General features: G+C 47.2%; 5 protein-coding genes across 5 annotated transcripts; 3 read left to right on the top strand and 2 right to left on the bottom strand.

The window, feature by feature from the left end:
- Nucleotides 1-474: 474 nt before the first annotated feature.
- On the bottom strand, nt 475-2310 carry N7495_002983 (lysophospholipid acyltransferase; the record flags this gene model as incomplete). Its single annotated transcript, XM_057205652.1, has 4 exons — nt 475-953; nt 1013-2131; nt 2194-2238; nt 2289-2310. The coding sequence occupies 4 exons, from the start codon at nt 2308-2310 to the stop codon at nt 475-477; spliced, it is 1665 nt and encodes a 554-aa protein (XP_057066259.1).
- A 344-nt stretch (nt 2311-2654) lies between these two features.
- Nucleotides 2655-4561, top strand: N7495_002982 (Sec1 family protein; the record flags this gene model as incomplete). The annotated part of the gene is made up of 3 exons (XM_057205651.1): nt 2655-2768; nt 2831-3856; nt 3923-4561. The coding sequence occupies 3 exons, from the start codon at nt 2655-2657 to the stop codon at nt 4559-4561; spliced, it is 1779 nt and encodes a 592-aa protein (XP_057066258.1).
- Nucleotides 4562-4755: 194 nt separating this feature from the next.
- On the top strand, nt 4756-5963 carry N7495_002981 (SDR family oxidoreductase; the record flags this gene model as incomplete). The annotated part of the gene is made up of 2 exons (XM_057205650.1): nt 4756-4884; nt 4992-5963. 2 exons carry the CDS (start codon nt 4756-4758, stop codon nt 5961-5963), a joined length of 1101 nt encoding a protein of 366 aa, XP_057066257.1.
- A 617-nt stretch (nt 5964-6580) lies between these two features.
- N7495_002980 (TRAPPII-specific subunit TRS120) lies at nt 6581-11086 on the bottom strand (the record flags this gene model as incomplete). Its single annotated transcript, XM_057205649.1, has 3 exons — nt 6581-9811; nt 9872-10839; nt 10921-11086. The coding sequence occupies 3 exons, from the start codon at nt 11084-11086 to the stop codon at nt 6581-6583; spliced, it is 4365 nt and encodes a 1454-aa protein (XP_057066256.1).
- Nucleotides 11087-11575: 489 nt separating this feature from the next.
- Nucleotides 11576-16778, top strand: N7495_002979 (histidine kinase-like ATPase domain-containing protein; the record flags this gene model as incomplete). Its single annotated transcript, XM_057205648.1, has 2 exons — nt 11576-11703; nt 11771-16778. 2 exons carry the CDS (start codon nt 11576-11578, stop codon nt 16776-16778), a joined length of 5136 nt encoding a protein of 1711 aa, XP_057066255.1.
- Nucleotides 16779-17083: the final 305 nt, after the last annotated feature.

Genomic DNA, 17083 nt, shown 5'->3' with positions numbered 1-17083 from the left:
CTCACGAACGATAATGGAATATTGTCTCCTCCCTTAACTGATCCATGCTTCTAAGGCAGTTTTATATCCTATCTGAATAGTCTATTCATTTTCTCATAAGTGGAGTTTCGTCTCATGTTTACTCCAGTCTATCACATCTCATTGCTTCTTAATTCAATATGTGAATTTCAAGCACATACTACTTCGGTCTTTAACCTAGGTATTTTAGAAGAATATATCAAATAATGATAATGAGCCATTTCAGGACTTTAGCTCTATTGCCTGGCCTTATGTAATAGCTAGTCTATCTAGAATAAGCTTCTAAATCCACCAAACTGAAATAATCGACGCCCGAAACTTGGAAAGTACAATTTCATAACAACCACCAACCCACGTAATTAATTATAGCAAGAGCTCCTCTTGCACCAGCACTCATAAAATTTTGAGACCCGTCTTCATCTCTTTGTACAAACCCTTTGAGAGTGAATCTAAGAGTTAGAGTTTTCGACCTATCTTCTGCTCAACTGCGGTCTTCAATTCCTTGCCAGTGGGCATGGTCACAATACTACCGCTTCGCCGCCGTGACTCAATCTCTCCCTTAATTTCCTGAACGGCCTCGTCAAAGTCACGTTCTGGATCATTGGGTAGACCAAGAGAAGGTGGTCGTACTGTTTCCTGGCTCATCGTACGTGGCGCATGGGGTCTGTTACGGCGTTTCAGGCGAGCTACTAGATGGGCTTTCACTGGAGACGCGAACACAACCAATGAGCCGAGGACGGAAATGATACCGTAGAAGTACACACGGCTCCACACGGTTATTGAGTTGTCGAATGTGAGGATTAGGAATGGGATGACAGCGAAACCCAGGGTTAGCTGGGTTGCCAGCCAACTAGCAATGTCGTAGTATGGCTTGTACGGTGTGGGGCGGCTACCATCCGGAGTGAGAAAGAAGGGGCGGACGTAACGTCGGAAGTCTATTTGGTTAGTTAGTCGAGCTGTGACATATGATATCTCAGATAAAGAAAAGACGTACTTTTTGCTGCAGTCTGAATGAACGATCCTAGTACAAAAGTCAGGTAGTAACCAGGATAGAAGCCGTGCCAGAGGGCACTTGTCGCAAACGTAGCCATACTCGCGCGAAAGCCGGGCTTTTTGCCCTTCGGAGTGACACGGAGGTAAATATAGTTCCGCAGCCAGTGGTTGGTATTTTTATTCCAGCTGTTCAGGTAGCCATGCGAGTTTTGAGCCGTTTCCAATCCCCAGGGATCAACATTCTCCAAGCGGTTCCAGAAGACCTTGCCCGACTTCTCGTCAAACCCATTGTAACCCATGCCAGACAAAATACAGGCGCCCTCTGTTAGAGACCACACACCATAGTATTTGAAACGATTGGCAAACCCGAGCATGTACACAGTCCAAACGCGGCGCGGGAACCCAAATTCCAGGAAGGCGTCAGAAAGCACAACCTCTCGAGTGAATAATGAGCCCAATTGAAGGAAGACAAAGATCCAGACTAGTCCTATCACGAGTTTCTTGACAGCTGGAGTACCGCTGCGAGGAATCTTGCGCTTCTTGCGTGTAGGGGGAACCTTGGATGGATCGGTGCCTGGAGGAATTTCGAATAGAGTTGTATCAAGCCACCGGCGGTAGTCGACATATTCAAAAGAAGGACCGGCAAAGAGAGATGGGAAGAAGAAGACGTAGCCAAGGTAGTTGAAGATGCTGGGGAACTCGGTGATGGCAGAGTACTTCTGTGCATCAGACAGCTGATCCTGGGGCAGGCGGCCGTCATGAATGTTCCAACAGAAGGAGGAAAGTTTCATGACCAGTACCATCTGGGCACCAGTAACATCGACTGCCTGTGGGTCATTCTCGATCTGACGGTATATGTGGCTCACCGACATGTGGCCCATGAGGAAGACGAAGCCGAACCAGGGCATCAAGGACCCGTCCACATAGTATACAATGGCATAAGTGCCAAATGCACTATATAGAAGAGTGCGAAGACCATCCCACAGGTCAAAAAGACCTATCATGTAGAAAAGAGAAGCTCCAATGATGAATGCATTTTTTTTCCAGGGTTGAGCGTCGGGGATCCGTTTCAGTAAAGCTGCCAGAGGATAGGATAGAAGGAATGAAGCGATCAGTTTGACTAGAAAGAAAGAACAAATTAGAATCTCAGTCAGTTTGTAAAAATAAGATAGATCCACATACGTTCATCCACTGACGCGCCTGTAAGCCGAGCAGGGTAATCAAACACTGCGGGGGAGTCAGTTCGAGATCTGTAAGCTCTATGAGGGGATACAAACACAGGTCTACGTAGGGCAACATGGTGACCAAAGTTGGAAGACGAAAGCTTTAAACGCAAGCCTGCATCAGATAAGTATATATACCTAGGTATATACAGACTGAAAGGAGAAGAAAGAATAAGAAGAAGGAATAAGAAAGGAAGAGGAAGGTCGAGATCAACGGGAGGAAATAGAAATGTCATGTGGGAAGAAGCCGAACCTCAACATTCAACAACTTCCCTCACTCCACTTTCCCCACGACCTGAATTCAGATCTCAATTCTACCCATTCAGAACCTGAATTACTTTTTTTTTTTTTTTCTCCCCCTTTTTTTTTCTCTCTCTTTTAACTCTGTTCACCCGCGCCTGGGCGCCCATTCTCTTCAATATGGACGTCGTCGCGGCCGTCTCGGGCTACATCTCCAAGATGGTGACGGCCGGCGAGTCGGCCTCGGGATCTTCGTCGACCAAGATGAAGATCTTGCTCTTGGATAGTGAGACAGTGGGTATTTGCACTTGCCCTTAATTTCTTGGAATTAATAGGCTAACTTTCGATCTGTATAGGTACCGATTGTCTCAACTGCTATCACTCAATCCGCTCTCCTCAATCATGAGGTCTACCTGATCGACCGACTGGACAACTCCGCACGGGAGAAGATGAGACATCTTCGATGCCTGTGTTTTGTGCGCCCATCCCCGAGCTCCATTCAGCTTCTCATCGATGAGCTACGAGAACCGAAGTACGGCGAATATCATATTTATTTGAGTAACATCATCCGCAAGTCATCCCTTGAGCGGTTGGCTGAGGCAGATAGCCACGAGGTCGTCCAGTGTATACAAGAGCAATTTGCAGACTTTCTGGTTATCAATCCTGATCTATGCTCTTTGAATCTGGGATTTCCTTTGCATCGGCTATGGAGTCACTCCCCCGATCTGTGGAACCCAGACTCGCTTCAACGAGCTACAGAGGGTACCCTAGCACTGCTACTAGCCTTGAAGAAAAACCCATTGATCCGCTACGAAAAGAACAGCTTTATGGCTCGCAAACTTGCGACAGAAGTCCGCTACCATATCACGCAAGAGGAGCAGCTGTTCAATTTCCACCGGACGGATACCCCTCCTATCCTACTAATCCTGGACCGCCGCGATGATCCCATAACTCCATTGCTAACGCAGTGGACATACCAAGCAATGGTGCACGAATTACTTGGGATAAAGAATGGGCGGGTGGATCTACGAGATGTACCTGAGATCCAGCCGGAGCTTCAAGAGATTGTCCTATCTCAGGATCAAGACCCTTTTTTTAAGAAGAACATGTACCAGAATTTTGGTGACCTGGGCCAGAACATCAAGGAGTATGTAGAGCAATATCAGGCCAAGACACAAAACAACATGAACATCGAATCTATCGCCGATATGAAGCGCTTTGTGGAAGATTACCCGGAATTTCGCAAGCTGGCAGGTAATGTGAGTAAGCATGTCACATTGGTGGGAGAGCTGAGCCGTCGGGTTGGAGAAGAGACGCTTCTCGATGTGAGTGAGTTAGAGCAAAGTCTGGCTTGCAATGAAAATCACGCCAGTGACCTTAAGGTACGTTTGATATATAGCATTGGCCCGTTGGCCCCTTTTCTCTTTTTCTTTCTAATTGTATTATAGTCTTTGCAACGCATCATTGCACTTGAAAATGTCCCTGCCGAAAACAAGATTCGCTTGGTGGCTCTCTATGCGCTGCGTTACGAGAAACAGCCCAACAACGCTCTGCCCATCCTCCTTGACCTCCTTGTGACGGCAGGCAACGTCCCCTCCAATCAAGTGAATAGCATCTCTAAACTTCTTACCTATCATAATTCGCTCCAAGCTCCGCCAGTTGCTGGTGGATTCAGCGATTTGTTTGAATCAACTTCATTCTTCTCCGGCGCAAGAGATCGCTTCAAAGGCCTTAAGGGTGTCGAAAACGTCTATACCCAACATTCGCCACGGCTAGAAGTGACATTACAGAATTTAATTAAAGGCCGTCTGAAGGAGCTGCAGTATCCATTCCTTGAAGGAAGTGGACACACGCGAGACAAGCCGCAGGATATTGTCATCTTCATGGTTGGGGGAGCTACTTACGAGGAAGCCAAGATGGTGGCTCAGGTTAATGCTAGCTCACCAGGTGTGCGTGTTGTTCTTGGTAGCACTAGCATGCACAACAGTACGACCTTTTTGGAAGAAGTCGACGACGCTATCGGCAGTTGGCCAGAAACGGGGTCCTCGACAGCTGCGGGACGGCTGCGACAGGAGGTTGGACGATAATAGGCATTTTCAAAATGCAGCTATAATTATTTCAAGTTGAAGTATGTAATTGAAGCATGTACCTTGAACCACGTAGTGTGGAAATATTTAAATACTTGGTATTTAGCTTATTGAGTAGTTATATTGAACGAATAGTGGGTCTCACCCCGGAAAATGCGAAGTTGGTTTTCCTCTCTTCACCTACCTAGGTAGCTATGGAGCAATATTCCCCTCCAAAGGGAGGACCTACTTCTCCCATTGCCTCTCGTGAACCTCGACTGCATCTTCCTTCAACGACTGACCCTCCAGGTCCACAGAAGCCACCCAAACCGCTTGTATGGCTGGTAGGTTGCCCCTCCACTTTAGCCCAGCAACTTCCAACTTCCGATTTTCGACTTCCGTAGCGGATCTTATAGCCAATTTCTTGTCACTGATTCAAACTCATTGGTAGATCTTTGGCGCGACAGGCCACATGGGTCGTTCACTTGTCAAAACCGCCCTATCGCGCAACGACCTTGTATCCGCGGTAGGACGGACGTACGAAAACAGCCCAGAATGCATGAAGGAACTAGAAGACGAGCATGAGAATTGTCTGGGTCTATTATGTGATGTACGAGCTAGAGAAACCGTGAAACGAGTGATAGATCTCACAATCGCGCGATTCGGGCGCATCGACGTAATCGCCAACTGCTCTGGTTACGGTGTGATCGGGGCATGCGAAGACCAAGACGAGTTTGACATCCGAAATCAATTTGAGACAAACTTCACTGGTACTTTGAATATGATACAGTTGTCTTTGCCACATTTCCGGGAGCGGCGCGCTGGGCGATATCTCATTTTCAGCTCAACGTCTGGCGCGCTTGGGGTGCCGGGGCTTGGGCCATACTGTGCGTCAAAGTACGCAGTTGAGGGACTTATGGAGAGCATGCTGTATGAGGTGGACAGCTTCAATATCAAGGGCACGCTTGTCGAACCGGGTCACATGCGCCGTGATGATATAGGGGATTTGGTCTCGCCGTCCTTCATGGCCGCTAATCCATCCGAGCATAATCTTTCCTCGCCGCTCCCGCTATACGGTCATTTTCTAGTGAAACCACCCAGTTGTCCTTACAATACATCGACTTCGCCTGCAGCGCATGCCAGACGAATGCTAATGTGGCTGGCTGACAAGCAGCCTGCGTCTGCGGTGAAGGCGGCGCATCTGGTCTGGGAACTGGGACATTGCTCGTACCCACCCCTACGTCTTATACTCGGTACATATGCTGTTGAGAGTATTCGTGATCGGTTGAAATGCATTATTGAAGAGATCGAAGACTGGAAACACCTCAGTTTTCCACTGGGAGAGTCTCAACCCGCTGTGGTCACTCAGGAGAGATCATCTACGCAGACAGAAGGGAACGATGGGGGCAATAATGAAGGATGAGAGAGTCCACCGACCTTTATTGATATTCGGCCCTTTGTGATTGCAAATCAGTCCCGTCCATCAGCGTCTGTCCCAGCTTTGAACGTATGCCTGGGTTATAACAAACATGATATATCAATTCTTTCAGATTTGATGATGCTTGCTCCACTTCGAATCTGGAGCGTCAAATAAGACTTTCTGGCGGTGAAATCGGCCCGTTCATCATGGTAGCGACGGCGAAAAGAAAAAATTAGTCGACGAGGAGAATCGGAGCAGACTGACTCTCACGGCACTAACCTGCGAGTGAAAGAACTTACTAACAAGTTATATATTGATTCAGATGAAGAGGATAAGAAGCCCTATCATCCATCACTAGCGCTCTATTCTCGTCTTGAGATCGACTTGCAGTGTCAAGTTTAGAACAAATCCATCAAAAGAGCTGTGTTTCCACTGAAGTTTATTTTTGGGAAATTATAGAGATCATATACCACACCGATACCCTGAGACAAGAACCATATTCACGCTACATTAGCCATAGACGTAGTAAAACAGACAATGGGAGCTATCATATATGTACATAGTAAGAGAAGAAGAGGATTAGCAGAATAATGGCATATAAAATTGATCAAACCATCTGTTTAATCATTTGCTTGAATGACACACGAGTCCTTTGCATGCCAGATGTGTCGTCGTCTCATAACATCCACACCAAATGTATCCTGGACGCCGTCGTCGTAAGGACGGGAGGCACCATCTTCGTTTTCTTCCCTGCAATCATCATCGAAAGGTCGCAAGAGACGTGCTTCCTCAATGCTGGCACCAAACTCGTATTCACCACGACATAATACTGTCACACCGATGGAAGTTTGAACAGACTCGCCACCATGCAAGATCGGGAGGGCCTGCTGTAGCATGCCGGTCCATGCGAGTCTACGGGTGAGATCTAGAGCAACATTATGAGGTTGATGACACAAACTGGGCTGGAGGCGAAGCAGGGGATGAATCGAATGTGAGCAACGATTGTGAACAGTGACAGTCAAAGTCAAAAGGTCATCTGTTTTGGCACAGAAGCGGGAGCGGCCCGTTTGTGTGATAGATGAAGCGACAGGAGAAGTCAGTGAGAATGTGGCGTCTACGTCTTCCAGGCGCATGGCTTCCACCATTCGGGCATTCAAGCGGATATTGCGAAGGTCAATTGAGCCCTCACGACCCGTGGTAGTCTCCTTCCAGCCTCCGAGGATTCGTTTGAGAAGCTCTTCTCGGAACCAGAAGGCTTCTCGGGAAGCTGCTTCAGCTTCAAATGAAAGCTTGTTGGCACTGACGACAAATTGACGTCGAGTACCTGTGTTGACCACTGGTATTGATGCATGCGGGTTATTCACGTATACACGGGGTAGTACGAGGATAAATCGAGATACTTGACCAGGTTGAAGATCACCACCCACGGAATATTGGCCATCTGCATCTGTATCCGTGGACAATATGAAATTCTCACTGGCACGCAGCCATACTGATAAGGGACTTGGCCATGCATTGCGAAGATCCAGCAATACGACACAGTGATCTGATCCATACGCTCCGGTGCCCAAGCGGGAGAGAACTTGAGAGAAAGGGTCATTTTCCAGGACAGAGCTAGGGAAGTCAGATGCTGATGCCGAGGGGGAATTCAAACGATTTAGCCATGCAAAGTCACCGCTGAATGGCAGGATATCACAACGAGCAACTTCGACGCTCGCGTTCACGGTGACCGTCAGCGGAACGAACAATTGCCTGGTGTAAAATACTTCCGGCAATTCTTCCCGTTGGATGCCCACACAAGAGTAATCGATTTGCACTGTCGTTTCCTGTAGACCAGGCTTGCCAAATACATCGATAGTGAAAGAAGCCTTCTCCTTCGCTGGGATCGAGCAATCTTGGAAATTCAAACCTTCACGACGCCATCGCAGGGCTGGTTGGGTGGCTAGCTTTAGCTCCAGCTCATAGACTTCGACTGGAAGTAGATTTTTGTTTTTGAGGGCCGATTGAAGTTGCCGAGTGGTCGAATTTTGGAAAGTAAACAAGACAAAGTCCACGGGGCATGAGGAAGTGTTATGGAGAGTAATCTTGAACGACTTGACTTCTCCTTCCAGAACCATCATTGCAGACTGTGATAGTGACATTGATTCGATCACCAATGATGGTTGCTTAGGGATGACTTTAATTTGGCATGTCTCGGTCTCCGGACCCTTCTTAGCAGAGGATTTGTCATCCTTTAACGTTGCTGAGATACAGGACAATGGTCTGTCTGCGAGGAGCTTCTTTGAATCCAGGCCCATTTGCTTGAACTTGACCTCAGGTTCGGGCTTCCACACGTTTTTGAAAATAGGGAATCTTCTTGTACGGCAGTTGCGCACTTTGACGATACAGCCTGATATATCAAGACTTCCCTCCTCACGGGCCGTACCAAGAACAATGATGTCTTGTAGAGAAAGCGGAGGCAGAAATATGTTTTCTGATAGAGCTTCAAATTCCACCCCTGTACTTTCCAGTCGTAGATGTTCTATTTCGAGTTCAAATTCAAAGGGGTTTTGCAAAGTAACTCGGAAAGAGGCAGGTTCGTCCGTTACTACCAACGCCTCTAGGGCTTTGCTATTGGGCTTAGCAAAGGGATTGTATAGGAATGGATCCTTCTTTGACTGCTCGGAGCTTGTGGTGACAGCATCCAACTCTGACTTGGACCGACGAACTGGTCTTCTTGGATCTGGCAGTGCCAGAAGTTGAACTTCACGCACCAGAAAATCATCCCAATACTCGGCGAACATATTGGACACACCTAGGCGGTTCGCAGCACCAACGGTGCGTTTGATGTTGTTCAAGAGGCGGACTTGGTCGTCTGGAGGTAGACACGGCGGCTTTCTGTAAGTCTCACTAAGCATCAAATCACCTCGAATGGTTTGCAGAAGCTCGACTGTGAAACGTAGGACACCCTCAAAGTCAGGAAGTGCCTCGCAACAGTTGATACAAGCCCTGAGAACGTCGATCTTTAAGTTGAGGTCACCATATCTTTCCAAAGACAAATATCGGAAAGACCTCTCTGTGATACCTGCAACAGAATCATATGCAGGAATATCATGGGAGCCACTGGATCGGCTCTGTTGTTTCTCCCATTCATGAAATTCAGAGGGTTGAACGCCATATATCTCCCCTATTGTAGCAAGAAGAATACGTACACTTGATTCCATGTTTCCAGGGCCAATGTCCAGAGCATTCACGTCAAATGCAGTATCGCTGAGAGAAGCCAGTCCAGCAGCAGGATGAATACCAACTTCTGCAGCACCAATCTTCCGGGCCTGCACAAGACTGGGTACAATCACATTAAGAAGCTCACGCATGATAAAGGCCTTTTTTCGGGGTAAATCGAGGGCATTCAAGACGGAAACAACACCCACTACTATGGGGACAGCATCGGTTGCGGGCAAATCCGCACCCGCAGAGAGCGGCAGAGCACGATACAGGAAATTTGCGATATCAGATCTCCGGAGCAGTACAGTCCCGCGTGGAAGCTCTGGTTGAAGTAAAGGAATCAGAGGTTCATTCATCACAATATGTTTGAGAGCGTTATCGTCAAGAGCGCCATCTCGAACACGAGCCGAGACCATCACTCTTGATAATCGGATGACTGTCTCAGAGAATACCAATTGAGGTAGGGGTTCATCTGTGATGTTGGCGGCTCGGGTATACAGATTCAGGATTGTGTTTGACAGATCGGGCAGAAGATTAGCTAGATTTTGAAGAGAGACAATGCGATTACCAGCACTTGCTGGAGTAGTAACCGAGTCCCTGTGTGCCTTGGAAGATTTCTCGGCAACAGGGTAAAGGACTGGGGGTATCTGTATAGTACATGAGTGGTCTGCTAACAATTTGTCTTTCATAGAAAACATTAAACTTACCTGAAAATCCATACCTGCCCATCCTAGCATCAATAGACAAAGAAGGATATTCTCTAGCGCCTTTCCATGCCAGATATAATCGCTGCTTGCTCGGGCATTGTTCGCCGCGTCAATCAGCTCTTTCAATGCGTCGTGCCACCTTCCTGCCTGCAAGAAGAAAGTACCAATTACAACACCAGCCCGGGCTTTGATGCGGTTTTTGGTTCTGTCTGTTGCGCTTAATCCGCTGACAGATATCCTTTCACGACTATGCTCTTTGATCGATGCTACCGAGGGACTTTTGCCGCCACCGGCGGTTGAACGTGAGAGATGAATCGATCGAGTGATTTCGTCAAACGTAGTAGGTGTCTCGTGTTCACTGGGTGCTGGCGAGGTTGTGTTGGAACTCAATGGGGAGTCCAGCGTACCATTCGCGTTAGATGGCATTTGTGCAGGCAAGGTCATCCGGCTCAGCAACCTATCTACGGGTCGAGGCCGTAGCTCTGGGTTTCGATGTGGTCCCCATGAGAATGCTTTAGGAGAATCGATGGTTGGAATGGCTTGAATTGTCTTAGCGAACTCATCCAGCTCCGAGAGTAAAATCGAGGTGATATCACACAGGACCGTTTTCATTGTAGTAGCTTTGGATTCTTGGGGGCTTGGGATCCAAAGAACATTTTCAGGTCCATTTGTGAGCTTCTCTAGACCATCATAGTCAAATATCAGGAGCTGGTTCACCAATGCCCGTGGATTCTTCGATTTCACTGTACTAAGCTCCTCTAGCAACTGGTCAAGTCCCTCTGGAGTTGGATGTTTGCTGTTTGACTGGGGGCTTTTTGGCATCTCAGCACCATCCGCTATCACAATAATTACAAGTGGTTCTCTGAATGTCTCAAATGGAAACAATTCAAGGTGCGACGTGGGAGGGACTGAGAAGGATATGTCGTAGAGAATCATCCCAGTCGGAAAGGCTAATGGGGAAAACATGTCTATAAGTTCCAATAGTCAGCCAGGTTATCCAATTATTCCGCATTATAAGATGCTTTTGTCAGAACAATATCATTGCGTACTTCGGTTTGGTCGAGCATCGGGACTGATGTCCCCTAGCCGAACTACATTTTCAGCTTGTAATCGAGCTGCGAAGCTCAGAAATCGGGAGCGTTTGATTCTTCCAATTGGAAGCAGCAGCGCTCTGAGGCGCACTGGTGCAATTGGAGATAAAGGGTCAACACCCATGCTGTCATTTGAGACTAGGGAAACAGGTGATGGTAAAGATTAGGGTGGCATCCACAACAACCAGAATCCAAACAGGGTGAGTGACGATATGAATGATTTTATAATTGCGACTTTGAGCAGCCGTTGACAGGACCAGCAGAGAAAAGCACAAGCTCTCTACTAGCTTGTTATTATCCCACTCCTGAAGCCGCGATACAAACGTGCTGAGCTAAGCCGCTGATCTAATCTCCCGATAAGAACTATTACTCCGTGTCTGCTCTCCGCTTGTTGACTTATCATTTCTAGCGACTGTCATTTACCTTGTTCAGCTACTCCTGATCAGTCAGGTTCCTTTTATCAACCACATCTATCCATTCTCTACCCCTACTCTTATCTACCGTTCCGAATCTCTTAGATCAACACGGATAATATGAACTTCTAGACACCTTAGACATCTCCCTAAGTACACCTGCAATCTTGTTCGGCTTCTTTTTCAATTAAATTTTTGAAATGGCTCTGAAAGTCGACTTTAACGCGCTCAAGGCGCGGACCATGGGGTCTGGCGCTGATGAGGAAGCGGTGACTGTTGACACTAGAGGATTGATCTCTAAGGTACTCGCTCGATATTCAGGGAAATGGTACAGTAGATCCACAGAGTTCTCGTGTATAAATAGCAAATTACTTATGCGCTTCATGTGTATCTAGGACTGTCTTGCGAGAAATGATTCAGAATGCAGCTGACGCCTCGGCAACTAAAGTGACTATCAAGTTTGAGACTATGCCATCGACGACCATCCCATCCCCCTCGTCTACAGACCCGTCAGAACTTGTCAAGCATACTGTCACAAACCATACACTTCGGCGTCTCTTAATCTCCAACAACGGTTCCCCATTTAGTGAAAAGGACTGGGCGCGATTAAAACGTATCGCTGATGGAAATCCTGATGAAACAAAGATAGGAGCCTTTGGCGTAGGCTTCTATAGTGTTTTTGATGATTGCGAAGAACCATTTGTGTCCTCCGGCCGACAAGCCATGGCATTTTACTGGAAAGGCAATTCACTATTTACTCGTCGACTGGACCTTGGTGATTCCTCGAACCAAGACACCACCTTTGTCTTGGACTACCGCAACGACTCGTCCCCCATACCATCTTTAATGCAGCTTTGTCAATTTTTGTCAAGTAGTCTGACATTTGTCGCTTTGGAAGAGATTGAATTATGGTTGGATGATTGGAATTTGTTGTGTCTGTCTAAGAAAACAGCCCCGGGCGTTAATGTTCAAATTCCAAAGGACATCGAAACCAAGACTGCAGATGGGCTCATGAAAGTTGCCAGTATTGCGCAAGGGATTGCACAGGTTGATGCGTCATGGATGCGAATCGTGGAGTGGAATCCTAACGCGAGTGTTTTCCGCCTCGATAGCCTTCGAGATACGACAAGTTCACTGCGAAGCTTCTTCTCTAAATTTACAGCCCCAAGCGGACCAGAGAAATCATCTCAGCTTCAAAAGTTGGAGAATCCCGAGGAATCAGGGAATATGACTTCTTTGCTAAAGGCCTCCGTCTTCTTACACATTAACACTGCATTTATTCAAGCTTCGCCCAGCTATGACTTGAGCAAGGAGCTTGAACGAGCCACACGGAAGCCTCCGCCAAAGAAGGCCACTATTGCAATCCTGACTCCCTCCTATGACGCTACCATCGCTACAGGGGCTTCAGCTTCAAATTCGGAGGTCCTGGCTTCCATTCTTCCTTCTAAAGGCGGACGGGTCTTCATAGGGTTTCCAACTCAGCAAACCACTGGGCTGAACGCTCATGTCTCTGCACCATCAGTCATTCCTACTGTAGAGCGAGAAAGTATTGACCTAAACACTCGTTACATCAGTAAATGGAATATTGAAATGTTACGTGCTGTCGGTATCGTCTGTCGTATTGCTTGGTCGGTGGAGATGAACACCATCAAATCTAAAATTGCGGCGAAAATTGGCCCTGCTCACTTATCAAAAGTCAGGAAAGACGATATCGTTGATGTTCTCCCAGAAGCGATTCATACCGCAAATCAGTTTGTCTTCCGTGAATCAACGCCATCTTCAGCTCTGGGTCAGACGATCGAAGACGCCTTCTGGATGTGCAACAAAAATGCCTCTATTGAGATTCTCTCAACATGCGGTGTTATTCCAAGCCATCAGACTCGCATAGCTCCCAAAGACCTGAGCTTTATGGACTCTATCCCTGCTTTGCCTGATGACTTCGTGCTGCAAGCCAAAGGTTTTGTCCAGAGACTAATAGACTTTGGATTGGTTACCGATATAACAGTGTCTGATGTCAAGCGTGAACTCGAGGCAAGTACACTTCGAGCTGACCAAGTCGTTGAATTTTTGAAATGGTTGGGTCGCAAATCTTACGCTGAGAAGCTTGACAAACCTTCAGTCCAAAGCCTGTTACGAGCTGCCGTGGCAAATGATGAAGACCAAGAAGGCCAGGCTACACGCTTGATTATATTTGCCGATATCAATAGCTATTTGAATCCTCAACGCATACCAGCAGAATTGCCAGTAGCTACCGCAGTGATGCCTTTTCGATTTACTAAACATTTAAAGAAGGAGGAACTTGAAGCTTTGGGATGGGTTGAACTTCAGACTGTTGCTTGGCTTCATTGGCTTGTCAGCAACTCTGGAAATCGCAGCATACTCTCAGCAGATCAGGATATCAAACAAAGCCCTCTTTTTGCCGGACAGGTTTTGCCGGTCTTGTCCAAGCAGTGGGAAGCCCTCAGCTCGTCTGCAAAATCAACAGTGGTCAGCACACTCCAAGTCGAGACCGTGATCCCGACAAAGCTTGGAATGAAACAGCCTTCGCAAACTTACTTCGGCTCCGTGCGTCTTTTTGATGACCTTCCAGTTGTGCATGGCCTTAATGGAGTGAAGGAGAAATTTCTAGTGTCGCTTGGAGTCCGCAAGACTGTTGAGCTAGGTGTGATCTTTGATCGTCTCGTTGATTCTCCTGAGTCTGGGGATACCAAGGGTTTAGCTAGAAAATGGAGTCACGTTGATCTAATACGATACCTGACATCTGTTCGCGAAGACATTCCTGCAAACGACATACAGCGACTGAAGAACACAAGCACATGTACAGCAGAACCCCGAAAAGATGTGCAAACTCCACATGGCACCCGCTTCAAGATCGCTGAACTGTATGAGCCAAATGATTCCCTTCGCGCTTTGGGCCTACCAGTCATAGATTGGCCAGGTATCTATAACAGCACCAGCAATGAGGGCAAGTTCCTGTCGATGATGGGCTTAAAAAGCTACCCATCTGGCCCTGAGCTCATCCGAATCATGATAAAAAGTGATACAGATAAAGATACCGGTCGAAAATCCAAAGCCCTATCTTTCTTCCTTAATGAATATCACAAGAATGGTTATGACACGTTCGAAATCAACATGGTCACGGCTCCCTTCCTTCCCATTGAAGGTTCAGAGGAATTGGCGACGCCAAAGAAGTGTTTCACGAACGAGGGTGCATCTTTGTTTGAATTTCATATTCTCCAAAAGCAGCTCCATCCATATGCTAGCAAGCTAGGTGTTAAGCCTCATCCTCCCGTGTCAGATTGTCTAGAAGCTCTTATGAGCCAACCTCCCAAAACCCAAGAGGACGCAAGAGTGATCTTCAAGTATCTAGCGGGCAGAGTATCGGATTTGAGGCCCCAGGATATTGAGCGGGTTGGAACTTCTCCCGTTATTCCGATCTCTACCCATGACCTATCGGGAAAGAGTTCTCGAACTCGGTTCGTTGCGCCTAGATCGTGTTATCTTGGCGACGGAGAAGACTACAAAGATATTTTTGACTTTGTAGATTTTGGTCAAGAGGCCAACCTTTTCCTCTTAGCTGCCGGTTCAAGAAGAGAACCAACGAAGCTTGAGATAGCACGGATGTTGGTGACAGAGCCTGCTCGAATTTCTGCTACGTTCAAAAGCTCCGATAAATACCTCATGCTGCTGAGAACTCTTGCGGAGAGTCTTCCTCTCCTCAAGAAAGACAAAGATCTTTTCAATAGTATGAAGCGTGCAAGATTTCTGATGGCCAGTCGAGACCTTCCTCCTCGTGAAAGGAAGTCTGCCGAAAATGAACTTCCAGATCCAGATGTGGACTTAGATATCAGAGAATGGAATCTCTCCTCGGCGAGGGAAATTGTTGTTGTGGATGATTTCCAGAGCTTCAATCTCTTTAAAGAGCACATCCTTGTGGCACCACAGGAGGAGACTCTAGAAAGTTTCTATATGGCCCTCGGGGCTGTTCCTTTGAGCAGCCGCATAGAGGAACGGACGACATTAGGAGGCCTCATTGCTGATCAGACGTCTGCCGCGAGATTACACAAACTTATCCTAGAGCGTGTACGACTTTTCTTGCATGATCAGCCAGTGGACTCTATTCAGCATGGATCTCGGTGGTTAGAGCAAAGCTTCAGTGTACAAGTAGTGAATTCTATCACACTAACTCGGTCCTTGAAGAGCCTACCCATATCTCACAAGCAACTGCGGAAAGCCATCGTCGCCCGTCACAATAACTGGGCTCTGTGCATCTGTCCTGGTAAATATGATCTATATGAGATCAGTCAATCATTGGTTCATGTGATTCTCAAACGGCCCAAACTTCACTCCACACTGACGTTGGAAATGTTGCTAAAAACAGACCTTCTAGAGCTTCGTGCTCGAGGATATAACGTGGAGCGTATCCTAAGCCAGAGGGCCCATGAAGCTCGAATAGCAGAAGACAGACGGCAAAAACAGCTGGAGGAGGAGATGCGTGCCTTACAAGAGAGGGAAGCAGAGCTAGCTACAGAGCAGGCTCAGCAAGCCAAGGAAGAGATTCCTGAACTGAAGACCATGCCCGGTGTCTTCCCAGAATCACCGAAGGACACACGGGTCGCGCCGTCAGAGCTAACCTTGCCGAATAGATCCTCTCGCGGCTTGTTTGCAAATTTGTCCAAACGGTTTGGTCTGGATAACCGCACAACTGCCAATACCGCCGAGCAGTCTCAGTCCCTTCTTCCGGAATCCTCTAACGAGCCTCAAAAGCCGCGCCCAGAACGGGAAGTATCTATCAACTCTCCTCACCAACCAAACCGCCAGCTTCTTTCTGCTGTGCAGGCCTGTCGCCCCCATGGGTCATCTCATGTATTCAACCGGCCTGAGACGAATCAAATTACTGAAACCAAGTCATACTGCGATGAACGCCCTGGCCATGACTTGGAATTTTTTGCGACTCTCCCGAATGGAATCAACGTATTATTTTCAAGAAGGGTCCCCGATCGATCTACATTCCTGTCGGAAAACCGCACTGGTATCAATATGTTCTCGGTAGTGCTTCTTGATTGCAGCAGTATCTTTTCGATGCATCCGAACAGCCTAAGCATCTTCTACGATCCAGGTAGTAAGACCATCGCATTCAACTCATCGGGCAGCATCTTTTGCAACTACTTCTACTTCCAGTCATTGCAAGAGAAGCCATTGCTTCAGGCTGCCATTCCCGATCGCACTGATGCTATCGTATACTGGTGGGTGATATTGTGCCATGAATTGGCGCATAACCTTGTTGGTGATCACAGCGCTGCGCATAGCTTCTACACCGAAAGCTTTGTGACACAGTACTTCCCAAAGGTAGCAGTCAAGCTCGCAAGCCTTGTATCACAACCTCTTCCATCTAGTGCGTGAATTGTTCGAAGAAATACCCTTTATTAGTAGATCTAGTTAAAATCGACTGTGAGTGGCTCTATTTTTTCCGGTGGGACCCGCTTTGCATTTTCAACCTTAAATCTTTTTTCTTCTACTTCTTATTTCTACTTCACTTCTCTTTCTAGTTCTTTTCTACGTTAGTACTAAATAGTCCCCTTTGCATTACTTCTATCTTCTACGTTTTCTCTGCATAAGATAGGGCATTGATTTCTTGACGCCATTTACATCAGGAATTAATGTGGCGTGGGTGATAAGCTTGCTCGCCACTTGTTCATTGAGTAGGA

Source organism: Penicillium taxi (assembly GCF_028828555.1).
Source record: "Penicillium taxi strain IBT 34144 chromosome Unknown utg000002l_segment0_segment0, whole genome shotgun sequence".
Taxonomy (NCBI): domain Eukaryota; kingdom Fungi; phylum Ascomycota; class Eurotiomycetes; order Eurotiales; family Aspergillaceae; genus Penicillium; species Penicillium taxi.
This window is presented reverse-complemented; position numbering and strand designations above follow the sequence as displayed.